The following is a 9,639-nucleotide window of genomic DNA, read 5'->3' as shown; positions in this document are numbered from 1 at the left end:
GGGGCGGGGCAGGGGGGCACAGGAGGGCAGGGGGACCGGGGAAGTGCCCCCACCGGACAGCAGGGTCTCAGCGGAAGCCAGGGCATCATGTCCTGCCTTGGCATCCTCTACCATTCCAGCCCAGTGTCCAGTCCCAGGGGACACTAGGCACAGGGCACGAAGTCAGGTTCACGGCAAAGCTCCCGGTCACTCCAGCTCCCCAGTCCCCACCTGCCTGTCGGGCAGCATCCCCTGGACACCTTGCCCTCTCCAGGGTCAGTGGACCATGACCCAGACTGCCCCCATCCCATCCCCTAGGGCACTGCCCAAGGGGCTGACCAGAGGATTTGGGGGCCTCTGGGAAAAGGCTGGGCCAGGTCACCACCCTCAGAAGGGGTCAGGCCGGCCTTCCCTCCAAGAAGCCTGCCTGGCCCTCAGGCTGGGCCCTCATCCCCAACTGATGGCCCAGCCACGCCCACAGGTACCCATGACCATGGTGACCAGCACACATTCTTCACGGTGGGCTCCAGCCCACCCGTTACGTACAGAGGTCTTACTCGGTGCCTGGCTGAGCAGACATCTAGCCCACCTGCGGCCCCAAGTGCGTGCCAGTGTGCAAGGCAGGGGTCCTATGGGGCTTTCAGGCTACACCACACACAGGTTGGCATGTGGGGTGAGACCTCATCACCAACACAGGGGACACAAGGCTACTGAGAGCCCCAGTCAGGGAGGGGACCCCTCACTGGCCCCAGAAGCAGGGAGCACGTGCCCTGTGGGTCTGTCCGCATCCTCTCCTGACGTGGCTGGTGCAGCCACCACTCCTGAGGCCACAGCTCCATCCACTGCCCCGTACCCAGTGGGCCCTGAGCGCTTGACATGGCTGAGCCCCTGTCCCCAACCTCTCCTACCCCCAGAAGTGGCGCTGCACGGCACCATCCTCCCTGCCCCCCACTCAACCTGGGGCACTACCCAGGGCCTGGCCTAACCCTCTGCCAGCTGCCAGCTCCCAGTTGGCCCTGCACAACCTGCAGCCAAGGCTTCTGCTCCGGTGGAGCTGAGGGGCTTCCACAGAGACCGCACCCTCCCCTGCCCCCCAGCCCACCCTGGTCACAGCTCGGAGTCAGTAGACACAGGCTAGAGCTACACCAGCCTTTATTGGGTTTGTGGGGCAGGTGTCCAGAACTGGGCTCGTCCAGACCCCCTGGGGTTTCAGTGGGGACCCAGGCCAGGGGCCACGCGGCCAAGGAACCACGAGATACCAAAGATGACGCCGAGGGTCTTGGGAATATCCGGGTCATCTGCGAAGGTCTGGGCGCCATCCAGGGGCAGGTGTACAACCTCAATGAGCTCGCCCTCCTCCGCCAGGCCCCCGCCTGGGCCACCCCGCTGGGCATCTGTCACCTCTGCGTAGAACATGGTCTGGCTGGAGCTGGTCAGTCCCACACCAGACCTATGGGTCGAGACAGCATGTGCTGAGGCATCCACACAGGCCCCGCTGGCCACCCCTGCCCCTTCCACAGCCCTCTCTTGTCCACTCCTTCCAGCCCCTGGTAGGCAGTGCTCCAGGGTGCCCCCTGGCCCCCCAGATTCCCCCCTGTGGTGTACACACTCCATGTAATCCCCTCCCTTCAAGTGTGGGGGAAACCTAGGAACACGTTGGATGTGACCTCCCACTGTGATTAGGCTCCCATGTGATGAGGTTAGGTCAGGTGATGAAGGCGGAATTCTGCAGATGTAATTAAGGGCCCTAACCAGGTGACTTTAAGTTCATCAAAAGGGGAGATGATCCTGGGTGGGCCTGACGTGATCAGGCGAGCTCTTCATTGCCGGTTTTAGGGGTCAGAGGTGGAAAGAGTCAGAGAGGCTTGAAGACGAGGTAAAGCCACCATGTGCTGTAAGAGGGCCACGTGCCACCGTGCTGTAAGAGGGCCACGCGCCACCATATGCTGTAAGAGGGCCACGCGCCACCATATGCTGTAAGAGGGCCACGTGCCACCGGCTGTAAGAGGGCCACATGCCACCGTGCTGTAAAGAGGGTCACGTGCCACCGGCTGTAAGAGGGCCACATGCCACCGTGCTGTAAGAGGGCCACGCGCCACCGGCTGTAAGAGGGCCACGCACCACCGTGCTGTAAGAGGGCCACGCTCCAGGGCCTGTGGGTTAGGAGCCGGCCACGGGCCCCTGGCTGACAGCCAGCGGGAGACAGAGCCCTCAGTCACAGCCACGAGGAGCTGGGAAGACAACCCGCAGCCCCAGAGTAGACCTCAGCCTGGCCAACGCCTGACCGCAGCTTGGCGGTCAGGCTGCGAGACCCTGAGCAGTGGGCCAAGTCCCCAGCAAGCAGACTGCTGACCCCCAGCAACCGTGAGGTTGTAAATGGGGGTCGCCGAAAGCTGTTGAGTCTGGCAGGTGGCTCTGCAGCACCAACACTCTGCTCACGCTGGGCCTCAGCCAGGCCTCTCCCCACACAGTGGGCCCCGGTTCGCACCCGGGGCTCTGGCCGGTGCAGCCTGGGTCTGCGAGCATTCCCATGTGGGCACCTGCAGGACGCCTGTTCTGGGCTGGGTGGGGGGCTGGGGCTCACAGGGGGGTGGGGCGTGGTCCCCAGGGCCAGGACCAGGGTTCACAGGCTGGAGAGGAGTGTCAAGGAGTCCCCTCCCTCCCTAGGTGGTGGCCAGGAGGGGGCTTCTGGCCACCAGGAGGGGGACAGGCACCCAGGCAGAGGGCAGGGGCCCAGACTGGTGCCGGTGGAGGTCATGGTGACTGCTGGCCATGAGGACGGGGTGACAGACAGGAGGGGAAGGGCTGAGCATGGTTTGCTGGGGGAGAGGGAAGCCAGAGGGTGTCTGGGGAGACATCCAGGGGATAAGGGAGACCCCAGGCCACCCCGGGAGGTTAGCTGAGGCCAGTCAGGGCCTGCAGGGTGGACGCGGACCCGAGGTGCGCCCTGCACACGGGGCAGGGAGCAGCGCTGGAGGAGCTGCCCTCCCACTCCCCAAGCCCCCCACCCCCAGGCGGGGGCCCCACCCAGACTGACCTCACCCAGCTGCTTCCTCCGCCCTCCGGCCCCTTATCTCCCTCGGACCCTTCCTGACAGCCCTTTTCCGCCGGCAGCTACAGCCTGCGCCTTTGATGGAAGCAGCGGTCTGTGGGGTTTCCAGTCCCAGTTTCCGCCGGCGTGTGACGGGACACCGGCGCCGAGAAGAATGTGCCCAGCCAGGCCGGGCACTGCCTCTCCCCGCTCACTCAATCACGTCCTCAGCTGGGGGACCTCAGACAAGCCCTGGGCCTTGTCACCTGGGATGGGCAGATGAGTGGCCTGGCTCACCCCCAGGGCCACGGAAGGAAGCCGGGGGCCCTACCCCAGGGCAGCACAAGCTCCTGTTCCTGCAGCCGGCCATCCGGCTCCCGGGAGCTGCCCTGGCCTCCACGCCAGCCCCATCCGGCCATGCCTCTGCACAGCCGGCCACCCTCACCTCTAAAGTGCAGTCTGAGCAGGCCACTCGCTGTCCAGAGCCCTCCTTGGCACCCAGAACCCTCAGGATCAGGCCGTAGCCCAGAGGCCAGGGCCACTTGTCCCCTTGCCCCTGAGCCTCTGCCATGCAGCCCCTCTGCCAGGACTCCACCCAGACTCACCCGCTCGGGGGACCCCAACCCTCCAGGGCACCTCCACCTGCCTTCCTCCTGGCCTGCCCGCTGGCTCAACCCCTACCCGAGGTCAGGCCCCTTGGATTCTCCCGACCCCCCGGACTGCCACCCCAAAGCCTCAGAGGCCATGTGGCCACTGGCCAGCCACGCGGAGGACGCCTGCAGATAACTGAGGCCCCTCACACCAAGATGTCTGGCTCTTTGGTGTAGAAATCCCACGTCTAAGTTCCCGGGACTAAACGTCAACTCCACCCCCACCCCCAGGCCGGGGGCGTCCGGACGAGGCCCTGGGTGTCGCCGAGGGGGGCCCAGACCCAACACTGAGCGGCCCCTTGCTGGGCCGAGGAGGGCCGCTCCCTCTCTGGAGAAGGCCGCCAGGGGCTCAGCATTGGGGCGACACTGTGAGACCCTCCTGCTGCTCCCAGACTTCACCAAGGTCAGGGACCCATCGCGGCATCCTCAGGCCAAGGGTGGGCTTCACCCCGACATCCTGTCCTGGGACGGAGGGAATGAGGGGCGGGCGGGCACCTGGGCTTTGGCGGGGACGGGCCGCACTTCGCCCCCCAACCCCGGCCCAGGACTCGGCCTTTCCCTCGCCCCTGAGCCGCTGTCAGAGGAGACCTGTGACTCACCCCCACCCCCAGTGCCCGGCGCTTAATCCCACAGGAAGTAGAGGCATCTGTCAGCAGCAGCTGCCACCCGGAGCCAGAGCCGAGCCGGCCCCGCCGCGGTGGAGGGCACAGGGCCAAGCACGCTGCAGGACTAGCCCTGAGGGCCCCGGGTTCCAGCCCAGATCACACCCTGAGGTGCGTTCCGTCCAACCTTCCCCCAGCGTGGGAAGGTTGAAAAACAAGGAGCCATCGCCCTGCTTGCACACCCCTGGGAACTGGGTGCTCACTGCCTCCCAGGCAGCTCATCCCATCCCCTGGGCTGCGCTGGCAGCAGACGGCCCTTCCCCAGCCCCCAAGCCCACGGGCCCAGCCCCACTCACTTGTACGTGGCGACCCGGCGCAGGCCAGAGGGGGCCAGGTGGTAGCCGCACTCCTCCCACGCTTCCTTGCAGGCCACCTCTTCCAGCGAGAGCCCGGGCTGGTCCACGAGGCCGGCGCACAGCTCGTATGTCACCCCTGCCGAGCCAGGCAGTGCCGGCTGCAGCTCCCGGGGCCTGTCCTGGTCCACGGCGGCCAGGGACCCCGGGAAGAGGCGCTCCACCTCACCAGCGTACACAGCTGGTTGGGGGAAGGCAGACCGCGGTCACCGCCCTGTGGTGGCCAGCTCCACGTGACCCGCTCTGGCCAGACCCCCTTGCCGGGCCTCAGTTTCCTCTAGAGCCCTCTCCCCATGTCTGCACTCTGACCCTAGGACCCCAGGGGCCTGAACGTGAGCCTGCAGGCCTCCCCTCCCCCCATACCCCACTTGGGCCGCCTCACCTGGCCGGAACTGCTTCACCAACACCAGGCTCCTTCGAGAAGAGTTGAACATGAGAATGGTCACACTGCAGGGAGAGGGACCCAGCTCAGCACAGAAGCAGCGCCCTCACCTCACCCCCCTGGGGGCCCAGCCCACCTCCTCTCCTCCACAGCCCAGGAAGGTGGCGTCCCTTGCTCAGATGGGCAGACTGAGGCCCAGGCCAGGTCACAGCTTGCCAGGGTCACACAGTCAGGCTAGGACGCAGGCCTCCTGTATTCCAGCTGGCAGGGTGGAGGCCGGGGGTGGGAAGGACACGCTGGGCAGCTGGGCAGCAGCTGAGGACGGGTGACTGACGAGACACGCGGCCCCCACTGGCCGGCTGCCGCCAGCCACGCTCCTGAAGCCATGCTGCCATCCGGCCCGTACTCCCGACGCTCGGGGGCAAGGGCACCTGGGCAGCCTCCCTCAGGTCCGAGAGGGCCTGCCCACCATCATGGTCCAGGTGGCCTGAGCTGGGACCCAGCTCGGGCTCCAGGCCTCGGGCTGCCCCTCAGTGAGACGACAGGGAAAGTGGGGACTTGAGACATGCAGAGGCGGGTGGGGCTCTGTGCCCCTGGGCCCGGTGTCCCTGCAGACATCAGCCTGGGGCTTCCCCGGCGGCCAGCCAGGCTGGGCCCTCACCTGTCATGGGTCTTCATGAAGTCCCACGACTTCTGGATGCCATTCTGCAAGAAGCAGGGCAGCGGTCAGGGAGGCCGAAGGGCTGGCAGCGCGGGCGGCCGTGCTCCAGGGAGTGAGGAGGCCACGCAGACCCACCGCCCGAGGCCGGTCCCGGCCCCGGGCCCACGGGAGCGACGAGCTGCAGCGGGTGGGGCCGGGGGTAGCCACCAGGGTGGGCAGGGAAGTCCAGGACAGCCTGATGCTCTCAAGGGGTGAGGCAGAAAACCGGGCCAAAGGGTGGGAAGGTGTCCCAGGCACAGCATGAGCCACCACCCAGCACAAGCTGAGCATGAGAAGCTGCAGAGAGATGTACGCTGCCACCAAGCGTGGGAAGGACCATGGGGGTGTGGGGGAGAAGCAGGCATGACACGTCCTCACCGTCAGGGCGAGGGGCAGGAGGGTCCCACGCGGGTAGAGCAAGATCAGGTTTTCGTTGCTGAAGCTCCCTTGGGCCACTGGACAGAGGGCGACAGGAGGGGCAGGCGGGCCTCCTGAGAGCGCAGCAGCCCCGGGAGCAGCTGGGGAAGGGAGTGCCCGCGCCAGGCAGGAGCTCAGCCCGCAGGACGTGACGATTCAACGATGATGACTGGACAGTGGAGGACCCTCTCCCGGGCCCGGTTTCTGTCTCGGGCTGTCTGTCCTGTGCCCTGTGGTCCTGCTGCTCTGTCGCTTCCTTCCACCCACCTGCTCCCCGACCCTGGACACCCTGTCCCAGCAGCTCCCAGGGCTCTGAGCAGCATTCAGTGAACAAAAGGCAGTGTGGTGGGCCAGGGCCTGGGCCAGCACCACCGGGGGTGGCCGGAACCGTTGCTAACGGGGTTCCAGCCGGCAGGGGGCATTGAGGGGCCAGAACCCTGCCAGCGGGACACCACTAAGTGAAGTAGGCTCCCGTCCTCCGGGCTGTTCTGCCTGGCCCTGACCCCTCCCCAAGGGGTCTCTGAGGATGGGGCTGGCCCTGGGGCCCTAGAGCCCAGCCCTGCGGACGCCCACCACCGGCTTGCCTAGCCCACTGCCGCTCAGCCACTGGGTCAGCCCTGCGCCCTGGCGAGCTGCTGGCCCCACACTTGGGGCCCCGTCCGAGCCACGAAACAGACATGGATCTGAGCACCAGAGACACCGAAAGTGCAACTGGGGCTGCGAAAGAGAGAGGACACTAAGGAACAGCCTGTGTGAGGACTTCCTGGAGGAGGTGACACTGCACCAGGCCCCACAGCAAAGAAAGGGCATTCGTTCCCAGCAGTGGGCCCTGACAGGCAGAGGCCCACATGCTGGTCTGAGGGGAGCTGGAAAACTTGGTCTGAGCTGGGCCTGAAGGCAGAGGTGTTCCGGACGGGCAGTAGCCGCGGTTTCCAAGCAGGAGGGAGAGCCGATGTCCTGTCCTGTGCAGGTCGGGCTGCCGGGAGGCCGTTGTGAGGCACCACCCCCAAGAGGCAAGCCTGGGCCTGCCTGCAATCTGGCCACCCCAGGGCCAGCCGCCCCCCAGGATGAGCTCCAGGGAAGGCCTGTCCCCCAGTCTGCCATGTGCCAGCTGTGTCCCCTGCCTCCCTCAGGGTAAGTGTCATCTCATGCTGGTTTCAGGTGCCCTCTTGGATCAAGATCAAGACAGTTGTCAGACCCTCAGGTCCAGCCAAGGCAGGGTGCAGGGAAAGGTCCAGGGGGGCCCACTGAGGCCCAGCCCGCCCCTCCCAGAGGGTCAGGACCCAGGCCTGGCGCACCTTCCAGGGCCCTGGGAGGGAGGAGCAGGACTGGAGTTTAAACACAGCCCCTTCCCGCTCAGAGCCATGTGGGTGGCCTGCCTCTGCTTGGTCTGTCTGTCCACCCACCAGATCTCCCCTGGCCATGGGTGGCTACTGACCAAAGGCTGCAGATGCCCCTCAGTGATGCTCACCACCCAGCCCAGGGTCCCATGGCCCCTGGGAAACACCACTCCGGCCCCCAGCCTGGGTCCATCGCAGCCTACCGCCCGCATGGGCTCAGCTTTGGTTACCAGCACCCACCCACACTCCACAGGAAGTGGGGGAGGGTGCCACAGCCATAGGCCACAGTGGTTACGTGCCTGGACGACCCTGTGCCCACCTGCTGGCCCCAGAGCCCCAGCCCCTGGAGGCTGTGCAGCCACAATTAGGCATCCCTGCCCCAGGCCAACACCAGGGAAAGGGCAACAACCTCCGTGTCCCTGCACTCTGCCCCTCAACCAACCCCGGCTTCTGCCCCAGGCCGGTGCTGTCAACTTGGGTCCATCCTGGGGATAGGAATTCCCTGTCCCCTAGAGTCAACGGGACAGCAGCGACAAGGGAGGGGGGAGGGGAGTGCAGCCTCTCTCAGGCTGGGCGTCAAGAGGGCTTCACAGGTTAGTGACAGTAAGGGGCCTGGTGGGGGGGGGACAGGATGCTTCAGGCCAGGGACAGCCCGGCAGAGGGGCACCAAAGACCTGCACCACCTGTCCTAAATGAGGGGGCAGGGAGGGGCTGCACCAGACTCGGAGGAGTGCAGTCCTCACCTGGATGGCGTGCTGGAACTCGGTGGCGTGGCAAGCCAAAGGTGGGGGCCCGAACTGGACAAACAAGTGTTTCCTGTGAGCCTACTACTTGCACAGCGCCACGGGAGGCGGTGTGGTCCTGCACTCCCTCCCCGGGCCGGCAGGAGGAGGTGACGCCCCGGTAGGCAGCCCACCTGGAGAGGCTCTCCAGTGCTCACCAGCTCCATCGCCGGCCTCCTCTGCCCAGAACGGAGACCACCACCACCAGGAAGCTTTCCCTGATCCCCGGGGCGCCCAATACGTCCCACCGCAAAAAAGGGCCGGGGCCCAGCAAATCAACCTTAGAGGAATGAGTGGTCCCCCGAGGTGTCGCTGCCCAGAGCCGGGCGCTCAACGGGTCTGCGAACCCGGAGTCAACGGGCAGAGCGCTCGGCGGAGAGGCGGGGCCCGCGGGGCGGGGGCACGAGGCCATGGGCGGGGCCATGGGCGCGTGGGCGGGGTCCGGCGCCGGCGTCAGGCCGCGGAAGGCGCGGAAGGCGCGGAAGGCGCGGAAGGCGGCCTCACCTGGCGGTAGTGCAGCGTGAGCGGCAGCAGGTAGGGCGAGGCTGCGCAGCGGCCCACGGCCACCCCCTCAATGCGCTCCATGGCGGCGCGCGAGGTAGCGCGGGCCCGGGGCAGACGCGGGCAGGGTCCACTCAGGACTCGAGCGGGCGGGCGTGTGACCGGGCTCTGGGCATGCCCGGTGCGCGCGGGGCGGGGCGGCGCGGGGCGGCGCCGAGCAGGGAGGGCGGGTCCAGCGCGCAGGTAGCACCTGCCCCGGTCCCTGTGCAGGTGCGGGGGCTCGTGCCCGCGGCGCACTCCCGGAGCCGCGCAGGGTGTGAGCAGGGAGGGAGGCTCGCCAGGTGGGCCCCGCGACAGGGGGGGTCAGCCGAGTGTGCGGCAGCGCGGGGCGGGCGCAACTGGAGGGGATGGTCTGCTAGGTGACCGCCGGTGCTGGAGTCGGGGGGTGACTTGGGCGTCCTGGTTGGGGGCAGAGAGACGCAGCGCAGCTCTGGGGGAAGGGGGGATGAGCCGAGCGGACGCCTCCGCCACTGGGGCTGACCATACCCCGAGATTGGGTCGTCCGGGGCGGGGGCGGGCCTCCCGGGAAGGAGCGACTAGGCCCTGAAGAGAGAAGCTGGCGGTCACAGCTGCCTCGCCGCCCAGCCCCGAGAGGAGGAAGGCAGAGGTGGATTCGGGGCTGCGCACCGGGTCCTGCGTGCGCCGTGGTGGGGAGAGAGTGGCTACACCTCTAGGGGCCCCTGGGTGGAGGGAGAGAAGGCTCTGGAAAGAGGGCAAGATGAGAGGAGCCTGAGTCGGGAAGGGAGAGGGACCAGGGTCTAGGCAGAGCCAGGCCCTCCCCG

At 67.1% G+C, this 9,639-nt stretch overlaps 1 protein-coding gene across 1 annotated transcript; it reads right to left on the bottom strand.

The window, feature by feature from the left end:
• Nucleotides 1–1,152: 1,152 nt before the first annotated feature.
• On the bottom strand, nucleotides 1,153–8,924 carry NUDT14 (nudix hydrolase 14). Its single transcript, XM_060097858.1, has 5 exons — nucleotides 8,801–8,924; nucleotides 5,719–5,762; nucleotides 5,058–5,122; nucleotides 4,619–4,856; nucleotides 1,153–1,429 (listed from the first exon to the last, which is right to left on the bottom strand). Exons 1-5 carry the CDS (start codon nucleotides 8,879–8,881, stop codon nucleotides 1,189–1,191), a joined length of 669 nt encoding a protein of 222 aa, XP_059953841.1. The 5' UTR covers nucleotides 8,882–8,924; the 3' UTR covers nucleotides 1,153–1,188.
• Nucleotides 8,925–9,639: the final 715 nt, after the last annotated feature.

This window comes from Mesoplodon densirostris, chromosome 4, assembly GCF_025265405.1.
Source record: "Mesoplodon densirostris isolate mMesDen1 chromosome 4, mMesDen1 primary haplotype, whole genome shotgun sequence".
NCBI classification, from domain to species: domain Eukaryota; kingdom Metazoa; phylum Chordata; class Mammalia; order Artiodactyla; family Ziphiidae; genus Mesoplodon; species Mesoplodon densirostris.
The sequence above is the reverse complement of the archived record's forward strand: the minus strand, read 5'-3'. Positions and strand labels throughout refer to the sequence as shown.